The sequence below is a fragment of the Acartia tonsa genome, chromosome 7, assembly GCF_053477335.1.
Source record: "Acartia tonsa isolate MP-2025a chromosome 7, ASM5347733v1, whole genome shotgun sequence".
Lineage (NCBI taxonomy): Eukaryota > Metazoa > Arthropoda > Copepoda > Calanoida > Acartiidae > Acartia > Acartia tonsa.
The window spans coordinates 14830548-14854464 of NC_137266.1; the positions used below are offsets into that span (position 1 = coordinate 14830548).

The following is a 23917-nucleotide window of genomic DNA, read 5'->3' on the forward strand; positions in this document are numbered from 1 at the left end:
CAAACACTCAATTTCCATAAATTCTTGTCATGGGTCGGTATCCGCGCTTTCAGTCGTGCAACTGCGACTGAATGTAAGCTTGGGGTGCAGTTATGCTAACATCTGCTTGGTATGGTATATCAAAGCTTGATCTTTAAATCATTTCAATGGCGATCTAAACCACCCCGCGCGAAATTTCAGCCAATCACAGCGGCGCATTTTTAAAATACGCCGCTCAGGCTAAGGCTTAGTGTGGCTTTTAGAGGCCACTTTAAAATTTAAAAATTGGTGACTGAGGTTTCAGGTGACCTAGACTTAAGTAGCTTGCTATTTCTTTCAGCTACGCAGCTGCAACTGAGCCCAATAGTGGCTGTGACTGAAACTACAGCTGCCGAGCTCTAAATCTTATATTTATGTAAAAATTTATAAATTGACTTTTCCTAGTAAAGTTATCCTTCTGCCAACCTAAAATTTAAAAAAATTTAAAAGAAACAGGTTAAAACCTTTGGTAAAGACGACCCAATTATCATTTTAGATTTATTTCGCTTGCTCCTAGGTTAAAACCTTTTTTGCCTGATAAATCAATTGTATTAGCAGAAATCCTAAACAAAATGTGTATACCTATCTCATATTAGTTGTGCTTCACAAATATGTAGGCCAATATACAATTTATATTATTTTAAATATTATTAATCAAACCTGAAGATGATTAAAGTCCCTCAACAGATTGTGACGTCATACGATAAAATAACCAATGGGAGGCCAGCATAAATTTTACCATTGGTTAATTACAGTGTATACTGGTCTCTCATTGGCTATTCTATCGTATGATTTAATCATCTTCATCAAACCTTTTCCATAGCAACACCAGCAGCCAAACAACCAACAAAACATCCAAATGACAAAAGTCCAGCTTAAGAAATTATAATTTTAATTAAGAATATTTGACTTATGTTTAGCTGTATGTGATTTATTGGATATAACAAAATATTTTAGGAATAGCTAAAATAAAAGATAATTGATTTAGATATAATTTTCTTGGTGTAAAAAATTTAGAAACAAATATCATCAAAAAATCATAAATTTTGGAATTTTTTGTTAGACAACCTATTTTATGATTTGTTTGGATTTTCAAAATTTGTCTTTCAAACAAACAAGTTAGATTCAATCTATCTATTACTAATATAAATCTTAATTACAGCAAAGCTAAATACAGGGACGTCCAAGCTTTTTTATTTTGAGGAGGGTAAATGAGAGGTTTCAAAGAATTTAAGGCAGGTAATCTAATGTATTTTTTTTTATTTTAATGGAGGTAAAAGTAAGGATTTCAATGTTTGATGGGGGGAGGTGAATACCCCTTTACCCTCGCATTTTGACGTTTTCGGCTAAACATGCACAAATCATTACTTATCCAGCTGGCTTCTTGGGCAGACAGTTGTATAGAATCTCCATAAATAGTTTTACCACCATCTCCAACTATATTCATTAGATCTGGGATGGCAGGACCTAAAAACAAGTTCTGTCATATTATTCCTAAAAGTTTTGCTTGAAAAATACTAAAATAGAATTGTTGAGACCTAAAAATTAATTTGGAGAAATTTTGAAAATACTTGGGCGCAGTTAATTAAGTAAATAAATCAAAATATCAAAAACGTATTTTTTAAAATTATAAATTTTGTTAATTATTTATAATTTAGCTGTATTAATACAATTTTATCCCCTGTACAATCAAAATTTTACATAATTCCAAAAATCTAAGTTCTAATATTTGTAATCAATGAATTAAAAGTGTTTTCACAAAGTTTTCACAATAGCTTTTGACAGGCTATTTTAGTTTAGGTTATTGGCACCGCAGGGTTAGAGTTCCCTGCAGGGGCTAGAAATAGGAGAGAAGGGACTATACCTAAAGAGTTTTACCTGTATATCCGATAACAGCACCATTAAGCAGACAACCAAGTGTTGCACAAAGAGTAGCTAGAACCTAAATATTAGGCAGACAACCAAGTGCTGTAAAAAGAGTAGCTAGAACCTAAATATTAAGTAGACAACCAAGTGCTGTAAAAAGAGTAGCAAGAACCTAAATATTAAGTAGACAACCAAGTGTTGCACAAAGAGTAGCTAGAACCTAAAGACAACCAAGTACATCACAAAGAGTAGCTAGAACCTAAAGACAACCAAGGGTTGCACAAAGAGTAGTTAGAACCTAAATATTAAGCTGACAACCAAGGGTTGCACAAAGAGTAGCTAAATAGAACCTAAATATTAAGCAAACAAACAAGTATAGCATAAGAGTAGCTAGAACCTAAACATTTAGCAGATAACCAAGTGTTGCACAAAGAGTAGCTAGAATCTAAACATTAAGCAGATAACCAAATGTTTAACAAAGAGTAGCTAGAATCTAAACATTAAGCAAACAACCAAGTGTTGCACAAAGAGTAGCTAGAACCTAAATATTAAGTAGACAACCAAGTATAGCACAAGAGTAGCTAGAACCTAAAGATTGAGCAGACAACCAAGTATAGCACAAGAGTAGCTAGAACCTAAATATTAAGTAGACAACCAAGTGTTGTAAAAATAGTAGCTAGAACATAAATATTATGCAGACAACCACGTATAGCACAAGAGTAGCTAGAACCTAAATATTAAGAAAACAACCAAATATAGCACAAAATTAGCTAGAACCTAAATATTAAGCAAACAACCAAGTATAGAACAAGAGTAGCTAGAACCTAAATATTATGCAGACAACCAAGTATAGCACAAGAGTAGCTAGAACCTAAATATTAAGCAAACAATCAAGTATAGCACAAGAGTAGCTAGAACCTAAATATTAAGCAAACAACCAAGTATAGAACAAGAGTAGCTAGAACCTAAATATTAAGCAGACAACCAAGAGTTGCACAAAGAGTAGCTAGAACCTAAATATTAAGCAGACAACCAAGTATAACACAAAGAGTAGCTAGAACCTAAAGACAACCAAGGGTTGCACAAAGAGTAGCTAGAATCTAAATATTATGCAGACAACCAAGTGTAACACAAAGAGCCGCTAGAACCTAAAGACAACCAAGTGTTGCACAAAGAGTAGCTAGAACCTAAATATTAAGTAGACAACCAAGTATCGCACAAGAGTATCTAGAACCTAAATATTAAGCAGACAACCAAGTGTTGCACAAGAGTAGCTAGAACCTAAATATTAAGCAGACAACCAAGTGTAGCACAAATAGTTGCTAGAACCTAAATATTAAGCAGATAACCAAGTGTAGCACAAAAAGTAGCTACCTAAACATTAAGCAGATAACAAAGTGTTGCACAAAGAGTAGCTAGAACCTAAATATTAAGCAGACAATTAAGTGTTGCACAAAGAGTAGCTAGAACCTAAATATTAAGCAGATAACCAAGTGTAGCACAAATAGTAGCTAGAACCTAAATATTAAGCAGACAACCAAGAGTTGCACAAAGAGTAGCTAGAACCTAAATATTAAACAAACAACCAAGTGTTGCACAAAGAGTAGCTAGGACCTAAACATTAAGCAGACAAGCAAGGGTTGCACAGAGAGTAGCTAGAACCTAAATATCAAGCAGACGACGTGTGTTGCACAAGGAGTAGCTATCTAAACATTAATCAAATAACAAAGTGTTGCACAAAGAGTAGCTAGAACCTAAATATTAAACAAACAACCAAGTGTTGCACAAAGAGTAGCTAGGACCTCAACATTAAGCAGACAAGCAAGGGTTGCACAAAGAGTAGCTAGAACCTAAATATTTAGCAGACGACGTGTGTTGCACAAAGAGTATCTAGAACCTAAAGACAACCAAGTGTTGTACAAAGAGTAGCTAGAATCTAAATATTAAGCAGACAACAAAGGGTTGCACGTAGAGTAGCTAGAACCTAAATATTAAGCAGACAAGCAAATGTAGCACAAAGAGTAGCTAGAACGTAAACATTAAGCAGATAACCAAGAGTTGCATAAAGAGTAGCTAGAAACTTTATTTAATTCCAATCCATCCTTTTAAAACCTATGATTTGTGATTTTAGGTAATTTGTATGTTATATACTTTTTATTGTTATAAATTTTTTTGGGGGTCTGCTTATTTTAGTAACAAAAATAAAGATGGCAACATCCATAAATACCAAAGCACAACAAAAATCATGCTTTGACCAATGGACAAAGTAAGTTATAGATGTTCAATTTAGCTGCGTATCTTTAATGGGAGCTGAGAAAATAACATTTAGACAGACGAAAATTAGATACTAAAAATGCTAAAAAATCTTTATCCTACCTGTTTCTTTTTAGAATAGCTGGAGACCTGAGGCTCTGTTGGAGTGGGTAACTGCAAATCCTCTAAAACCAAAAGAAGTAGATTTTTCCATCATTGCGTCTATACTTTGCAAGGATATGGCTTTAGCTCAGTAGCATGCATTGGGTATTTTGCCATAGGTCGCACCCGAAAATTTTGACTCCGCCCTTAAACCAAAATCGATGGGGGTGTATCAAATGCCACAAAATGTAATTTTTGTGTGAAGGCAGGTATCTACTCCCCTCCATCCTCTACATTTTTAAAAGTAAACAAACTTCTCTAACTGGTATATTTTTCTACAACCCCCCTAAATTGCTGTGGGGTTTGACTTACTTTGACACCTTATTCAGTTCTTACATTCAATATACAAGTGTTAATGTTCGTTTGTCGTACAGTTTCAGAGCTTCGCTTTTATGAATATTATCATCCTTGTTAGTTTAAAATTTACCTCTTAGAGGATTTTTCTCCGGTATATTGTCACCGTCAGACATTTTTTTCTACTATAGGAGTAACTACTTAATGATTAGGATCGTTTTTGTAACACAATTTATAATTTTAAATTTGAGTTGGAAATTCTCAATCTTAACTTGGCCAATGCCACCTAGCCAAACAATGTGTAGATTCAATTTCTAGCAACTATAAATTTTACAGAAATATAATTTGCGAGAAAAATAAGTTTTTAAAGTAAATTCAGGGTTATTTTTAGCAATTGCTTTGCTAAGGTCATACAAATTTAGAATTAAATAAATCACATAAGGATGGTTTTATAAAAAAAAACTTTATTAAAGCAAACTTGTAAATTATAAAATAAGAATATTTCATGCTTTTGAGCATCTACTTAACAACTTATATTATATTGGCAAGTCCGTCTATTGTGACCACCTTTTCCTTTATTCTACTTATCTGTTCTTATTACTTAAATCTTAATTAGCTTTGCTACATTTTGCATTTCATCCTTGTAAATAAGTATTAATAAATAATTGACTTTACATAAAAAATAGAAAAACAATTTGTTCAAAATTAAAAAAAATTTTTTTAGTGTCCACAAGAACTAAAATACATATTGATCATTTCACATACAAATCTATACTTGCTAAATTCATGAATTTTTCCTTCAACAAGGATGACAACTTTCTTGCAATTTAAAAATTAGCTATTAGCGGGTTTGAAGGAAAGCACTAATTTTTTATAGGTATGTGTGGTATTCGGCAACCGTGAGCCATGCCTATGGCACCCCTGACCGGGGTTCGGGGAAGGGCCAAAGGCCCTCCCCCGAGTCCTGGGGAAGGGGTCTGCCGACCCCCTCCCTATGCCTAAAATTAATGATTGAATCTGACAGCCTTATTATGGTTAAGCTGCATTGTTAATTCCCCCCACCCTTCTCAGGGATGGGGGATCATTATTGCCCAAACTGACTATTGTATATGTATTATATTGCTTTTATTTATGATTATTTATTCCTATCTGTGTAGCTATTGTTTGTTGTATATAACTTTAGTAATCCTTAGACCTTCAATAAAGGAACAACTGAATAGATGCTGTTTATTATTTAGTGATTGCTAGAGAAGCGTAGCTTCTCTATAGTATAGGTGTCCACGTCTGTTCACACTGCCGTAGTCATTTTGAACTCTGGTGTCTGCCATTTACCCTAGGCGGATACCACAACTTTTGGTGACAGCTGTGTGAGATTACGGTAAACCACAAGTGTAGAGCAGACGCGCAGCTGAGGCTAAGGTACTCCCAGCAGTGAAACTGGCAAAACTGACACAAGCAACCTGAATTACCCACCCTGGATAGCAAGGTCTAACTCTGCATCCGGCAGTTGTGGAAGCGAAACAGCGAAACTTGACGGAGAACCGCGAGAAGCGCCGACATCTAACGGAGAATTGAGCGCTCAAGGGCTGAAACAGGCCTGCGGACTGGCTGAAACAGGCCAACTAAGTGCAAACGGCTGAAAATAGGCCAACATTTACTGCAAGAGATAGCAGGATTCGAACCAGCGGCGCTAGCAGGACGGGACATTCCCTGCCGCCATCAGCCGGATTCGGATACACGGCGCTGATCTGGATTACCACCCTAGTGTGATGGCTAAACAATAGATTTATGAGCAAGGATTGGCAAACAATTTGTTGTGTATTGTGATAAAACTAAAAATAGAACAGGCTTGGTAAGCAAATCTGTTATGTATTGTGATAAGGCCAAAAATAGAATCTAGATGTAATATAACAATGCCTTGATAAACAATCTAACCACCCAAGCCTCCAGCACAACAAATACACCCCTTATCCCAGAGGAAAGGGAGGGGCCCACCATCCATTGAAGAGAATACAATCAAGGTGACATAACAATAAGCCCAGGATTAAGGAGAAAGGGCACCATTACCTCACCACACAGTTACCTCAAACCCACAGCACTCCCCCTTCCTCACAGGGGGAACGGACGGTTTTACCCCGTCCCCTCACGCGCTTCCCCCCTCCTACCCACACTTGACTAAGTCCGCCCACGGTGTGGAGCTAGCGATCGGGAGAACAGAGCGCCATTTACGGGTCGCGCAACAGAGTTCGGGACATATCACAAAATTCAACGGACAAAGCGGACCAATGAGAGAGCGAGTTGAGGGATAAGTGCGCGTTTTACCTGTGTGCGCGGATTTGACGGTGCGTAAGCGCGCTGCAAGGAAAGGACATTTCACGCACACACACACACACACGCAGGAGCGGAGCTACTCCATAGCATCTAACAGAGATATTTTTAGAAAAAAAGATAAGAATTACAAACTTCTCCCTCCTATCTACAGTGTGATAAAGGAAAACCCAATCAGTTCCTGACAGCAGTTCAGACCCTCAACAGCTATCTACCCCTACCAGCCTACTCTACAAACTCAGAAAAAAACTAGTGACAAGTACATCTAAGTTATGTCTTTGTAGCTAAACTACCAACCTAGTGATAAACAGTGTTGGCTGCTAGGCTAGAAAGCCTCAAGTGTAAACCATTTATAATATTGTCTTACAGCTTTGTGTCCCGCCGCTGAACCGTTGACCCGATGGAGCAGCCGCAAGCGCCAGGCGGCGACCAAGCCCAAGGATGGCTCCAGGATGACCCCCAGCCGGCTCCAGCCGAGTACCGCAAGCTGATGCTGAGTAACCTGCCGGAGTATAGAGGACCGCCCAAGCAATCCTGGAGTTCCCACATCCGCAGACTCGAGATGTCATGGGCGGCTTACCGCGTGCCGCCCAATGACACCCTCAACCGCCACAACGCCCTTTTACTGTCACTGGTAGGGCAAGCGGCGGAAATGGCTTCTCATCTGTTTGGCGAGGCAGGCCAAGCCTTGACATACGAACAAGTCAAGGCCGAGTGTGAAATGTTATTTCGTCCAGCCTTTGAATCCCAGACTTTGAAGCAAGCCTTCAGGGATTACAGGCAACACTCGACAGAACCTATACAAGCATACATATCCACAAAGTGTGCCTTGTATAGGGAGGCCTACAGCCATGAGGATCTCGAGTTATTAATCGATGAATTAAATCGTGGCATTCGTAACGCTAATGTGAAACGTGAAATGATGAGTCATGAGATCGCCTCTGTACCTGAGTACACGAGGCGAGCCATGTTCACCGTCACAATGATTACCAAGCAGCTGAAGGAGGGTGTGTGCCTAGTGGACGCCACCGACGGGCTCACGGGATCAGCCAGCGTCCAGTTGCCCAACTACGACGAGTCGGAGCCAATGGAGATTGGCGCCTTGGCTCCGGGTCTCCACCAGATGGGGAAGGTCGCCCCAGATGACAAGGCTCCAGGCCGCTGTTTCCGCTGCCAAGGGAGAGGCCACCGAGCTCGAGACTGTCCGACGCCTATGGAAGTCAGCCTAGAGGAGAGACGCACCCAGCCACGCCGTGACCGTCCTGCCAAGTGCGAGTGTTGCCACTATGCTGGCCATACGGCGGCCGAGTGCAGAGCCGACTGGGACCAGGTAGCCGGCCGGAGGCGCACTGCAGACAAGGGCGCTCCCCCAGGAAAGCCCAGCAGAGTAGCCAACATGGAAGGGAGCGCGCCCCCAGCACCACCGCAGCAAGCAGCCGCCCCCAACGCAGCGGGCCGAGCCGACGAAATGCCGCAGTTTGGGACCGTTCCAGCTAGAATCAACGTACTGGGAGGCGCGGCTGAACCCAACCAGGTTGGCCTGGGCTTCAGTCTCAACCACCTGGGGCAGGAGTTTGTGCAGCCCAACAACATTGCCGAGCCAGAAGTCCTGAGGCCCCAGCCCTTTAGCCTAAACATGATGGGGCCTGCCCGACCGAACCTATCCAGCAAGAGTGGAGGGGCGCTACCCAGCGTCACTGAGACGGTGTACGGGGAGGCCCTGGCGGCCGTTGAACGAGAGAGGCAGGAGGCGCTAGCCAGCGCAGCAGAGTCGATGTATGGGGCGCCACCCGGCGCCGCCACCTGCGATGACTGGGGGGTGCTATCCAGCGCCTCCAACCTGGTGCCTGGGGCGACAACCGTCGCCGCCACCGAGATACCTGGATCCTGGAACGAGCCAGCAGTCCCAGAGGAAGGGGTGACATCCTTCACCCCCAGTCAGCCAGCGCCACCAGCCTGTAGGGAGAGCCCAACTATACACCATCCAGCGCCCCCTGCCAGCCGAGGGAACCCAGCTGCCCAGCACTTCCAGTCGAGCCAGGATAAGTTAAATTTAACAAATGTATTGTATCCAAATTATTGTAAAACCCCAACCTTGCCTGTGCCTCCTGCACCAGAGGCTGGGGAGATTGAAATTTGGGGATATAAGGACTTGCCTGTGCCACATGCACCTGAGTTCCTAGGGCAGGGGAGGGACGTGAGTCAGGGCGAGCCTGTGCCACACGCACTTCAGCCCCATGCCACTGGGCATGCCATGGACAAGGGAAGGGACCCCTTGGGGCTAGGGGAGCCGACACCCAGGCAAGCACCAGTCGCCTGCCAGTCTGTCATTGGGGAGGGTATCGGGGTGCCCCGAACACACAAAGATAACGCTCAATGGAAATTTGTATCTAGCCAGGAGCAGCCCAGCCGTGTCCAGCCCCAAGAAGCAGCCGTGACCCGAGCCGAAGATCCCCAGCCGCGTGCGCGAGGTAGATGGCTGTCTGGTAGCTTCTCCCACTGGTGGATGGTTCTGTGGGGACTACTGCTGGCAGCCATGTGGCCTACAACTAGCTACGTCCTGGTAGGGTGGGACTGCGCCAACCCCACCCACGTCACAGCCTACAATAAGGAAAAGATGTGTAGCACGGAACCGCTACACCAGGAGGTGTCCCTGGGCGATGAAGTACATGTCCTGCAGCAAGTCAAGATTAGGGAAACAACAGGATACAGTTGTCAGCTCACCGTGTCCCAGTGGACATTCAGGTGTGGGGTATGGGGTCACCTCAAGGTGACCTCGGTCCCCACCCTCATGAGGCCAACCAAGATCGATCCAGAAACATGCCGAGACCTGGCCAGGAACCGAGTCTACACGCTGCCAGGCAAGACCCAGCCACTGACGTTCCAGCTGAACCATCCCCTGTTCTTCACCCTCGATATGGTGGGCGCCTTGGTCAACAGCCCCGAGGGGGTGGGTTGTGAAGGGGAAGACGTCCACTTCGAGGGCCAGCTATACCGCAATGAATTAGTGCTCCAGGAACGACGGCTGCTGGTCAAGGAAGAGACCTACGTAGTAGAGGATGGACGGGTGGAGTCCCAATCTGACCACCTGACCTTAGAATGTCCCCATTCTGAGCTGTCTTGCATCACTGGGGAAGCAACCTACGTGTGGGACCACCTGGGGAGAGATTGCCCCTTGAGGCTGATCCGCAGCCTCCAGCCTAGCCTAGTGATGGATGCGTTCCTGGTTGACCATCAAGCCCAGTTCTTCATCAACATGACCACCCCCACCTCAATAGTGAACTGCGACTTTGAGGCCCATGCCACCAACCACCCAGCCTTGTTCGTGGCAGCTGACCCGGCCGCGGCAGCGCTGCCCAGAGTATCGGCCAGGGATGTGGATGTCCCCCTGCAGGCCCAGATACATGCAGGCTACATTGGATTCACCCTGGAGACACGCATGAAAAGCACAGCGGCAGAAGAAGTAGCGGCCAATTGCTGGAAGCTCCAGCAACTAGACCCGGCCCACCCGGTGCGTGTCCAGGGGAGCACGTTCTCTGTGCTGAGGGGAGATGTCCTGCTCCAGCTTACCTGCCAACGCAACAAATACGTTGTCCGTGAAAGCAAGGAATGTTGGGACAAAGTACCAGTGGAACCCACAGGATTTGTAGACGCCGTGACACGGGTGTATAGCGGCCACGCCACCAAGATTCCCTGCTCCTCCACCTACCCCCTGACTGTGCACGCGGAGGAAGGATGGATAGAGCTAACCCCCGCACCTAAGAAGAGGCCACCCCCGCTGGATACGCCCAAGCAGCTGCTGACAGAACCCTTGGATGACTTTAGTTCGGGAGGCTTGTATTCGCAGGCTGAGCTGAACGACTGGCAGCAGCTGCTAGCGTTCCCAGCGTATAAATCCGCCATGCTGACCAGCCTGTCCTATGGCTCATGCGTTCAGCAAGGTAGCTGTTCGGCCACCGGAGACCATGGGATCGTGTCCTACAATATCGACCGACTGGCGGAGGAAGGAGAGGCCGCCCTGGATGTCTGGGCTGGGTTCAGACAAGCTATTCACGAGTGGGGAGATGGCGCAGCCATACTGTGTTTGCTGTTGTTGATCCTCAAACTGCTGGGGGATCTGACCATCATTTCCCTGGCAGCCGCACAAGGAGGTGTACGGGCCGCCATGAATGCGATGTCACAAGTGTTCCTGTACCATCCAACCTTGTACAGGAAGGCCTTGGCCAGAGCCCGGCTCACCCATGCCAAGTCCCGGGACTTTTCAGTAGACTGGGATGCCATTCCCATCGGCCGGGAAGCCGCCGAGGAAATGGTGTCCATGCAATCAGCCGATAGTGGGCATGACCGCCCAGGCAGGCCTGGACCACCCTCTGGAAGACCCCGCGGCCCCTCGGGAGGCCAGGCTGCCGCTCAGACGGTCAACTTGGCAGCCAGTGCCCCAGCCGCTGCCAACAACAACCAGAATGCCCCGCTGCTGACCGGCCCCGCAACAGCTGTGCCCCACGCCAACCTGACGCCTGCCGGCGCCGAGCTACGTGTCCAACCAAAGCCAGCCTCTACCTTCTATCCCACGTTGGGAGCCCATCAGCCCTGAAAATCACCACTAGGATTCCATTGAATCATTATCATTTGTATATATCTTAGCCCTAAGGAGCGGGCCGAAGGCCTCAACCACTGTCGGAAGTCTGGCAGGGAGACCCCCTCCCAGCCTTCCGAGGGGAGAGTTGTGGTATTTGGCAACCGTGAGCCATGCCTATGGCACCCCTGACCGGGGTTCGGGGAAGGGCCAAAGGCCCTCCCCCGAGTCCTGGGGAAGGGGTCTGCCGACCCCCTCCCTATGCCTAAAATTAATGATTGAATCTGACAGCCTTATTATGGTTAAGCTGCATTGTTAATTCCCCCCACCCTTCTCAGGGATGGGGGATCATTATTGCCCAAACTGACTATTGTATATGTATTATATTGCTTTTATTTATGATTATTTATTCCTATCTGTGTAGCTATTGTTTGTTGTATATAACTTTAGTAATCCTTAGACCTTCAATAAAGGAACAACTGAATAGATGCTGTTTATTATTTAGTGATTGCTAGAGAAGCGTAGCTTCTCTATAGTATAGGTGTCCACGTCTGTTCACACTGCCGTAGTCATTTTGAACTCTGGTGTCTGCCATTTACCCTAGGCGGATACCACATATGCAATGTTTTTCAAGTTTTTTTCTTCGCTTTTCAGACGCTAGTATCTACCCAAATATAGAAAACAGACGGACAATTGTAAACATAAAGTAGCTACAAACACCTAAAGCTAAGGCAATAAAATTAAATAGTTGGTAGTAATTTAAAAAGTCAACAAACAATAAATGAAACTATAAAATGTTTAAGATAACAATTATACGTACAACTTATTTTGAATTATTCTTTCTTGAATATTAAACAATCCAATTATATATTGTTTGTCTATTAAAATGTTTGTAACCACTGAACTTCTTGAGTTATCTATTTTAGAGAATCTTCGCAAAATTCTCGCGATGGGGTCAGGTTAAATTTAAGCCTAATGGTGGTTTTAAGCTTTTTTAATCTCCACATTTCTTCCATCTTCGACGCTGGTACCAAAAAATATTAGAACTTAATACGTTCATCAGCAAAGCTTGTGCATAAGCCTGACTTTTGGTTGGATTGTCGTCATTAAAAGCAATAAAAACTTAGTAAAATCAGGATAACAACATCCTTAAAAGCTAAGCTCTAAAATCAGAAGGACGGATTAACGAACAATAACGCTATCTAAATCATACCCGATTGTTAAATAATAGAAATAGAAGAGTAGAAGAATATTCTGAACCCTTTTTTCGTCAAATCTAAGAGAGAACATTCCTAGCAGACAAAAGTATTGTTTACTTTCGACTCAAGCTGATGTGGATTCTTAAAAAATGATAGACTCGCTATTCGATAGTGAGGCAAAATTATTTTTGTGAAAAATCATCCAAAAGCACATTAAAAATCTACAAAAATTAAACAAAATCATATGTTAATAACCCTCTTAAGATTTTATTATAATTTCATTTTTGTAAATTTTTTTATTCGATTTTGGAGGATTTTTCACAAAAAATAATTTTGCCTCACCAGCGAGTTGCCAGCCTAACTTTTTTTTTAAGAATCCAACTTTGTTTCAAGCTTTCAAATTGTAAACGAAATTTTTGGGCAATTAATTCTGATTCCGCAAAGCTTTCTACTAAGAAAATATACTGTTAACAGCTGACTTTTATGTATGTATGAAATGAAAAAAAACATGCCTTCGTAGGAAAATGTGTACATAATTTCAACCAATGAGATCCAATGTAAATTCCGATGCGATTCTCCTATTGGCTCAATCAGACATTCCCTCTCTTTCTTAGTACCTTTATTGTTAAATGAATCATCAAAGTTTGGAATCGATGGGACAATTCTAACATGTTTAACAGACGTACCGACCCTTATTATAGAAAAGCTTCGTTTTAAAACTATTAAGTAAATATATAAAATATTTATTTTGAGATTCTGTAAACAGTAACAATTAGATCTTTAAGAAAATATCACAAATAGATAGCAAAGTGCTATAAAGAAATACATAGTAATTATAGTTATTAGTTATCGAATGATCGTATTATAGACAGCTTTCCGCGGATATTGAAAAATATAAGATTAAAACCCAAGGGGCCAAAGGCCCGGTCTAACAAAACAGGTATCTATTTTATGATTTTTTTTTAACATTATTGGAAAATTGTCTGTAATATACATGGTTTTTCAGTATAGCTAAGAACCGGTTCTAATATAGCGGATATTAATCAGTTTCAAAGCCGTACTGGAAAACAAGTTTACTGTAGCTCCGCCTACTACTAATAAAACAAAAAAAAAAAACATTCTTGTTGTCTTCCAACGTCTCCGCCAGTAAAAAATCTTTTTAAAATATATTATTTGCTATGTTGCTAATGATAACAGCATAATTTGTAACGCTTTGAATAGTAGAAAAGTTGGAGGCATAATAGTTTATTCAAATGTAAAAGATTTACTAAAACGTTTAAATTCAAAATATGATTTAAAATAATAATTTTCCTTTGGAACATTTTGGTATACAATTAAAAAAATAGAAAACAAAAAAATACCTAATAATATAACAGATTTGAGTTATTTGAAAACTTGAGTATAGAGAGAGGCAGGGTATTTTATTTACATATCATTTGAAAAAAAGTATTTGGTATAAAAATAGGCATAAAAAGTAACGTAATAATTTTACAAAAAAAATTCCTTTTTAATGTTGTGCTATCACTTCAACATAAAAGCCATGTGTTTCACTGGTAAATTTTCATGATGAGGGTAGGCCAAAGAGTATATGCAGTAATATAGCGAGTGTGTTTTTGTATGAAATTAAAAGTATTGCTTAAATTAACCCACTTATACTTGACATAAACTTATCATTAATATCTAATTTTGGGGAGTTTTCTATGTAATTTACTATTTAGATATTTTTGTCTAGTTTTAATGAAGCGCAAACAGAGACTTAATTGCTGCCAGCAATTTAGGCAGCTAGTTTCAGTTAGGTCTATTTTGTAAAACAATATTATTACTTACTTTGGTAAACAAGTTTTTCGTGCATAAAACCATATTTGTTTTATATAAACTATCCCAATCAATGAATAAATTGCAGTCTAAGGTTAGATGGCTAAATAAGCAATACTCTTAATCACTTAAAAATAAAAACTATATTATTGAGATTTGATAATGTGACATATTTGACGCAAGTGATGGTACACCAAAATAAATGCAAAAACAAAAATTCAAACATAATATTATTAACAAAGTTTTATACAAAAAAAAAGAAAAAAATGGTAGGTAGGTAGTAAAATATTTTTTTTAAATAAAAATTTTGGTAAAATGAAGATGGATTTATTTTAGTTATCACCATTTTCAAAGAACATAAAGTCCAACATGAAAGTTGCAGTTATCAGTAAAACCTGTAGAAAAAATGCTTCAATTTATTTTCATTTTATATGCAGCTGCGAACCTAAAAGGCACTAAGGGCATTTTCTCCTCTTAAATAACAATCTAGAATAGTGGGACAAAATATTAACCTTCCCTAAAAGCCCTCTGCCTACGTTTTGGTACCTTAGCTTCTTTATGGTTGATAATTCAAACCTATTGACCGGTTTATAAACGGCTTTCGACGGATATAGAATGTACATTTTTATATTCGTAGAAAGCTGGATATAATACGATGCTAGACATAGTTTTTTTGTATGGATGAGAACCGGTTCCTATCCACAGGATTCGAATAAATACGAGAAATAAATTTAAAATGTTTTGGGGCATATTAAAGGGTCGTCTTTACTACGAAGCATTGCCCCCCCCCCCCAAATCACTTATTACTGAAATTACAGGGTTAGAGCCTCCTGCTGCAGGTGCTATAGAAATATGAGAAAAGCTACTGTTAAAAAACGACGAATCGCCCCTTAAGAGGCATTGCCACGAAAGGGACTATACCGAAATTACCAAACATTTTTGCAAATAATTTGTTCGTTGTATCTGGATCAGAATAACCAACATAAACATGTATAAAGTAGCTTTACATTTAAAATGATTGAATCAATCAAGAGAAGCATTCCTTATAGGCTAGAGGCATGTTATCACCAAAATCTAATAGAAAGTTGTCCGCACTAGAAAATGATTCTTTCAAACAACCCTTCCACTTCTTGGTGATTGAACCAACCTAAAGTTAACAGTAAAATGTGAGATCATTGGATTTGTATGAACGGGTGTCGAGTTCGAGTCATACCAGAGAAGCTAAAATTGTACCCATTATGACTGATGAAAGAAAAATTAATCCATAAACAACTTAAATTATTTAATTTACAATATTTCTTGCAGCTGGATTTTAAAAATGTCAAATGTTAACAGTTTTACGCATACTTTGAAAGCTTAAGAGAATCCAACATGAAAAATGTGCAGATGAAAATTCAAAAGGTGGTTATTTAATACTTAGATGTATAATTATTTTTCGTCTGCAAGTAAATGGCTTTCTACTCTTTTTTAGCAACTTGGTTGAGTTTATATTTCCGATGCTATTAGCTGATATTCAAAAGCTCAATTGAGAGTCGGTACAGGCCCTCATCCCGTGGATAGAGTTACAGATAGCTCGTGAATCATCTATTCTTTTAATTCTATTCTATTTAATCACGAGACCACAACAAATAAAAAATTATGAAATTACCTGATTTCCTTCCAGATCTAAAACTTGAAAAACTACATCATTACAGCAGAAAGTAAACGCGCTCTCCCCTCGTATTTTCAGCACCTTAAAAGATAAATTCTATATTTCTTGATAATAATAAGATCATAGGGCGATTTCTCATCGAAAGGTAGTGGTACCCTACCCAAAATGGTTATAAACTTTTCCAGGACTTATGTGAAGCTATCCTTATAATAAAGTAACAGGATGTCTATCTGTTTGTTTGTTTGTACCGAAGGATCTCGCTAACCGCTAAACCGATCGGATTCTCATTAGCTTCTCATAGGTCCCGGGAAGGTTTAAAACTATTTTGGGAGAGGGCAACACAACCCTCCCAAGAGAAATCACAAAAATTCGAAAATTTCGTAGAGACTTGAACGTAACATAGACATGAAATAAAAACAAACAAACATTTACAGTGCCACTAGAGGACTCTAGGGGCATAGCCGCTAGTATTTTTAAAAAGAACCTCAGAAAAATTACCTCCCAGTTTTCTTTCACTTTTTCTTTTTAAAACTAATATTGAAAGAGCTAGGTGGATCGACTGTGCTCCTAGAGGCCTCTGGTTACGTAGCCGCTATATAGTAATAGAAAACAACAACAACAATTCCCTACCTGACTATTAGTATTATCATACAGGTACAGAACTTGATTCCACCATGTCGGTCGTTCTTCCACTTTACCCACGGGTTCCCCCTCCACTCTCACTGACATTTCCTGAAAAAAATTTAATTATATCCAGTTTATTAAAGCCTTTAAAGTCTATTAACAGTAGCAGGTTTTAGACTATTTAAAGAACAAAGAAATTAGTGATGGGAATCCGGATCCGGAATCCGAATCCGGAACCCGGAATCCGCCCAATTTTCGGCCAATTTTGGAATCCGAATCCGGATCCAGAATCCGTTTTTTATAGCGGATTCCGGATTCTAAATTGGTAGGCTAAATTTAATTTAAATAGGTTAGAAAATACCAAGCACATTTTTAGGACATACGTAGCACTTAAATTTTTAAATTTACTAATGTGATGTAAATGTTTTAGTTATGCTGGAAGTCAACACTTTAAACAAATCAAGGCTTCAACCAAGTAACATAGTGATAAATTAACGAAAAAAGCTATCCCTCTGTGACGGACGGCCTTTTAAAATACTGCTAGAATCCGGAATCCGAATCCGGAATCCGCCAAAAATAAGAATCCGGAATCCGCAAGAATCCGTCACTTTTTTTGACGGATTCCTTCAGAATCCGGAATCCGAATCCGGCCCAAAAATTCGACGGATTCCCATCCCTAAAAGAAATACTCGCCTACTGTTGAATTGAGACTACCAATATCTTTTGTAAAATAAACCTTTTAAAATAAATCTTGATTGATTGGTTTAAATTAGAAATGTCCAAACTTTTGAACCAATACTTTTGATAAAAAAGAGGTTAGTTTGATCTCTGATCTAATTGAACAAATTTACTGACTAATCTAAATACAGTTTAGGACAGCGATTTTAAGACAAAACCCATATACTTTAATATTTGAACTGTTTAAGGGATATTAATGAACAAATCTGAACTGACCTGGGTGCATTTAGGGAAAGCACATTTACAACAGAAGCCCATACACTTCAGGGGTCGGTCAATTTCTATCACAGTCTAAACAAATAGGTATCTTAAACAATTTCATTAAATAAAAAATAACCGGGTGGTATCTAAATGTGTGCCTTTCTGTCTGTAGCTTAGGATATCGCTAACCGCCGCGCTGGACTAGTATGGTTCTCCTTTACAAGGAAGCTTTTAAAAGGTTTATGGAAATTTTGAGGCAAGGTAACCACAAATAAGAGAAATAGCACATTGAAAAATACCCCCCCCCCCTCTTTTTGTTCATAAATTGTGTTATTTTCACAAATAAAACTAATAAAAAGCATGATATTGTGAATTAAAAATAATACATTTCTCTCAACAATTAAAAAAAGGGAAAAAAATTGCACAAATTTTTCTTAGGCACTATTTTTCTTATTCTAATAAATGTATAAGTATAAATGTATAATGCAGACAACTACCTGCTAACAATATGCTTTCTGCTCTATTACCTTTTTAGTTTGGTCTTCAATGTCCATAGTCAACCGTCTGATGTTAGCAAAGCAACATCTAAATAGGAATCATTCAGCTGTCGGTCAATCTTTTTAGTAGCGAAGCTACTCTATAATTCACTTTGTTTAGTAGCGAAGCTACTCTATAATTCACTTTGTCCGTCCGTCAGTCAGTCAGTCAGTCAGTCAGTCCGTCAGTCCGTAACGCTATGGGGGAAATGGGATTTACTCAGCTCCTATAAAAGATAGAATGCTGAAATTTTTTGACAACATTCCCATTATTAAGGAGCACAATTGACTATAAAACATCATTTGCGGTCGGACCGATTTTTAGCAGGTTTTAGGCTATTTTTATATTTTTCACATTTTTCTCCATATCTTCAGTGTTTATGGTCCGATTTTCAAAATTTTTTCAGTTACAGATATCAAAATTAAATTTCCTGTCGTTTAAAGAAACAATCATGAAGGCCAGACTGCCTTTTTAGCAGGTTTTAGGCTATTTTTATATTTTTCACATTTTTCTCCATATCTTCAGTGTATGGTCCGATTTTCAGAATTTTTTCAGTTATAGATATCAAAATTAAATTTCCCGTCTTTTAAAGAAGACAACCATGACGGCCAGACTGCCTTTTCAGCAGGTTTTAGGCTGTTTTTTTTTATATTTTTAACATTTTTCTCCATATCTTCAGTGTTTATAGTCCGATTTTCAAAAATTTTTCAGTTGTAGATATCAAAATTAAATTTCCCGTCTTTAAAGGAAATAACCATGACGGCCAGACTGCCTTTTTGGCAGGTTTCAGGCTATTTATAAATATATTTAACACTTTTTTCCATATCTTCAGTGTATATGGTCCGATTTTCCAAATTTTTAAAGTTGTTAAAATTAAATTTTTTGTCGTTTTTTGAAAACAACCATGGCGGCCAGACTGCCTTTTATCAGGTTCTTGGCTATTTTTATATGTTTTACATATTTCCCAAGATCTTTGTTTATTTTGATCCAATTTTTAAACTTTTATGGGATATCAGTATCAAAATAATTTTTCCCATTGTTATGAGCATCTTTAATATAATTTACTTTGACCATCGTCATCATACAAAATAAAACAAGGTTTCATATTTATTTTATCCAATAAATCTATTCTTGATTTTAGTAAAAACCTTTTAAATCTACCTGTACGTATTCCCATCTACGATTTTTTGTGCTTCGCTACTTATGGATGTTGTCATCCTTGTTTGATATCTGAGGTGGATTCTTAAACAAAATTTGCCCCACTAATCGCTTAGTAGGGTTAAATTTGTTTTCGTGAAAAATCCACCAAAATCACAATAAAAATCTACAAAAATTAAACAAAATCATAGAAGGGTTATTAACATAAGATTTTATTTAATTTTTGTAGATTTTTTTATGTGATTTTAGAGGATTTTCCACGAAAACAATTTTGCCCCACTAAGCGATTAGTGGGGCAATTTTTTTTAAGAATCCACCTCTGTTCTACGTTATTTACAAGAAGGGAGGGGACAATGGACTGTTAATTATACTGTTAGCCTAAGTTAAAAAGAACCTCTCTCATTTGTGAACTAAAAAACTTGGGGTACCTAAATCTTAGTTAGTTATGTTTTGCTAGAAATATCCATACTTTTCAACAAATAATTTTAATCTAAATCATTTGGGGAGAAAATATGTTTAACATCATTTGGGATGTACATAATTTATCGTCCATTGACTTATCCCTTAAGACCCCTGTTTGTTTATATAATACTAGCGGCTACGCCCCTTTACGCCTTTACGCCTTTAGAGGCACTTTCAATGTTTTTTTTTATATTTAAAATATGTCTATGTTGCGTTTGACGTTTATGTTTGCGTTGAACTCTCTTTCTAAAATCAATAACGTAAAAAAAATTTAGAATTTTTGTGATTTCTCTTGGGGAGATTGGTGGTACCCTCCCCCAAAATAGTTAAAAACCTTCACGGGACATATGAGAATCTACCCTGTTAAGGAGAACCAGATCGGTTCAGCGGTTAGCGAGATCCTTCGGTACAGACAAACAAACAGACAAACATCCTGTTACTTTAGTATAAGGATTTACTGTTTATCTAAATTCATTCATTTAAACTGTTTTTAACCTATTTTTAAAACGTATATAAAATATATACTATGACACCAGTAGAATGAGACTGCAGAGCCTAAATTTGAATTAAGTCCCCAATAAACTTTTTTGGGGGGATTTAAATATTAATTTTTACTGTTGCCGTGATCATTTTGATTGAAGCAAAAGGTCTTTTTTTTATTTGGGTAAAATTCGTAGCTTTTAGAGTGTTTTGCTTCATAAATATTGTATTCTGGTATAGAGTAAAATTAGGCCTTATGATTTTACTATAAAAATTCACTAAAAAGTTAATTCTTTATAATATATCAACGAATTAACATTAACATGTTTGTGTTCTCTCACTTATTTTAAAAACATAAAAAATGGCTGTAAAGGGTTAAATGACAACAAATGTTTATGCAATACAACACACTTATTTTTGTCACATATACAAATGTGTTATAAAATAATATTATTCAAACTTATCTTTTAAAATAATTTTAAAAAGTATGTATCTTTTATGTGTATGGTTTTCATTCTTTTCATTTTAATTTAATAAAAAATATTTAACTACATTGGAAATACGTCACTTTGTGAAAACACTCTTTTTTTGAATTGTAAAGAATTATATAAAACAAGACTTCTTATTGGTTAGATTTCAGAATTATTTGTTTTATTGTAAATGTTAGATTTCAATGAAATTAATTGTTTTGGAAAAAAAAAATATTTCCAATGAACAGAGTAATGTTTTTTTTATTGTATCAATATAAAGTGAATTATATAAAAATGTTCTGTAAGCCCCAATATTACCCGAAGTAAAAAAAGAGCTTTTGCTTCGGTCAAAATGATTACAGCAACACTAAAAATTAATTTTTAAATCCCCCAAAAAAAGTTTATTGGGGACTTAATTCAAATTTGGGCTCTGCAGTCTGATTCTATAGGTGTCCTAGTATATTTTTGTCCCCCCATTCAAAAATAGGTTAAAAACAGTTTAAGAATTTAAAACTGCACAAAAAAGTTTTATGATAGCTATTCTTCAAACAAATTAAAACTTTAGGTAGCCTGCTTTAACATTCCACGACAAAATGGTCATCATTTTCCCTATTTTTTATTTCTCTTATTTGGTTTATGTTTGAACTAACCTTTGAAATACAGTTGAGTGTTCTTTGGCCCAAAATAAGGTTTCACCTTCCGGACTTTTTATCCAAAATCTATAAAATGTTAGGTAATATTAAGTGCAAAGTGGTGCAATATTAAGAGGAAATCTTTTTCTCGTATTCATTCGAATCCGGTGGATAGGAACCGGTTCTCATCCATACGAAAAAGCGCCTCGGGGCTAAAAAAACTGGTTTTAATCTTATAATATTACATTCTATTTCCGCGGAAAGCCGTTTATAATACGATGCGAGAAATAACTATTATCTTTCAAAAAAAAGAATGAAGGGTATATAAATTCAGTTTTCAAACTCGTTCTTGCATTTGTTAAAATAAATCTATTCTTCATTGTCCTATCTCTTAAGACCTTGCAACAGACGTTTGTTTTCTAAATGGATATCTTTTCTGGAAATGTGTGTGTGTGTGTGTGGATGGGGGGTTAGGTTAGAAATTAATTTTCAAACCCCCATTTCGTGTTCTAAAAGTAACTTACTTATTTTCTACTTCACAGCCAGTAATCATTTCACACGGGGACATCTTCTGTTGAATTAGGACACTTGAAACATTTCTACAATAAAAAATTTTTGGTAGATAAGTTATATAGGTGCTTCATAATGATGGAAGTATTGACAAGAACTTTCAGACGTCTATCTTGAATAAAAACCGAGGAAATCACGTTTTTTCAAAAACGTTCTTATAGACATTTCGATTTTTAAAGTAACTTCGCTATTAACTCAATTCAAACAGAAGTGTTTTTTAGAAAGTACCTTAAAGGTCCCAGACCAGTTAGTTCCCTTCCTTGTGTTAGTTCTATATCGTCTAGTCCTAGAAATATTAATAACAATGAATATAATGACAGGGGAAAGATTGTCGTCAATTAAGGTTGCTAACATGGAACTCATTTTTTGGCCAGTTCATTCATCCTGCAGGAAGGGGAGGGAATGTGGTAAATGGGGTGGATTGTTATTTTAGCTCGCTGCGAGATTCACTTTCCTAGATAACATGAAAATCTGGTGTAACATCCCAGTAATATTATATCCATTAGCTATATTACTAGATTTGCAAAGATTAAACTCAATATTTTAGCTAAATATACATCTAATAGATTTATTACTCTAGATAATCAATCATTGCATATTAATCTGTCCGTCTTAAAAGAATAATGTGTAGCACACAAAGAAATCAATTTCAAGGCAAAACTACTAGAACATAGTAAATTTCCGCAGTTTTCTATTGAATTTTAAACACCTTTAACAATCTTTTAGTAGGTAATCATCAGTAACATAAAAAACTTTTTAGGAGTATCAAAGTGTCGTAACGAGTTAAAAGATTGGGATCAAGTGCAGTTTACGGTAAAATGTTCCAGAGATCAATTTTCGCCAACCGACTACATAAGACCTACAAATAATCTGAAATTGTCATTACTCTATAATGTACAGCTATCTCGCAGCGCACATAAATGTGCGAAAAAGACTAATTTAACACGAAGTTTCTTATTAAGCTTTCCCTGTTCATGATTTTATTATGGCTGTTCCAGATCATTTATAAACCTTTCTATGCCGCTTAAAATGATATATGTTTGTTCAGCTTTTAGGCAGCTCGAAGCCTTTAAAATTATTAGATAAACGATCCCATAAACATTTTACTGTTGACTGCTCTATATCCAAAGATTAACTTACCTTCTGCTGGCCCCGACAAGGGTTGATTTGTGACTAGCAGCTCTGTCATTATTTTTCTAGAATATTAATCCCCTTCCCGGATTTTGTTTCACTTCCAACTCTGCAAGTATTTCAAAGGTTTATCACAATTGTTAAGTATTCAATAAAACACTGTTCAATTATTGTGTAGATAGATAAAATTAATTGATAAAAAAAGAAAAAATATCAAATTTAAGTTGTAAAATTTCTATTGCTTTAAGTGCTTTCAAAGTTTTCACTAAAAATTATAAAAAAAATACATGAAAATACAACGTTTAATAATTTTAAAATAATAATATTTTTTTTCATTACATTTTTAATTAAAATCACAATTTAGATACATAAATAAAATTTTCTTTGGGAAGACTAAATTCAAATAAAAATGTTTTTGTTTATAAAAAATTATTTGAACATTTTTGGGAGGGCTACTTGACTAATATATGACGATTTAAAAACATAAAATATTTAAATAAAACCAACACCTGATTTAATCTATACTGTAAAATATATATATTATAGTATTTTATAAAAGTTTTTGTGTTTTAGAATAGTTATTTCTCGCATCGTATTATAAACGGCTTTCCGCGGATATAGAATGTAAAATTATAAGATTAAAACTAGTTTTTTAAGCACCGCGGTGCCGAAGGCACTGGCTAAAAAAACTAGTTTTAATCTTATGATTGTACATTTCTATATTCGTAGAAAACTGGATATAACACGATGCT

The 23917-nt window shown here is 38.1% G+C and overlaps 2 protein-coding genes across 2 annotated transcripts; both read right to left on the bottom strand.

Annotated features, from left to right (window-relative positions):
• Nucleotides 1-402: 402 nt before the first annotated feature.
• On the bottom strand, nucleotides 403-4787 carry LOC145324406 (facilitated trehalose transporter Tret1-like). Its single transcript, XM_080166997.1, has 6 exons — nucleotides 4727-4787; nucleotides 4261-4322; nucleotides 1897-1960; nucleotides 1387-1485; nucleotides 831-892; nucleotides 403-444 (listed from the first exon to the last, which is right to left on the bottom strand). Exons 1-6 carry the CDS (start codon nucleotides 4767-4769, stop codon nucleotides 403-405), a joined length of 372 nt encoding a protein of 123 aa, XP_080023123.1. The 5' UTR covers nucleotides 4770-4787.
• Nucleotides 4788-13423: 8636 nt separating this feature from the next.
• Nucleotides 13424-23735, bottom strand: LOC145324925 (phospholipid scramblase 2-like). Its single transcript, XM_080167678.1, has 10 exons — nucleotides 23175-23735; nucleotides 22263-22320; nucleotides 21989-22063; nucleotides 21483-21551; nucleotides 18253-18310; nucleotides 17741-17815; nucleotides 16793-16894; nucleotides 16160-16243; nucleotides 15553-15658; nucleotides 13424-14905 (listed from the first exon to the last, which is right to left on the bottom strand). The coding sequence occupies exons 1-10, from the start codon at nucleotides 23221-23223 to the stop codon at nucleotides 14844-14846; spliced, it is 738 nt and encodes a 245-aa protein (XP_080023804.1). The 5' UTR covers nucleotides 23224-23735; the 3' UTR covers nucleotides 13424-14843.
• Nucleotides 23736-23917: the final 182 nt, after the last annotated feature.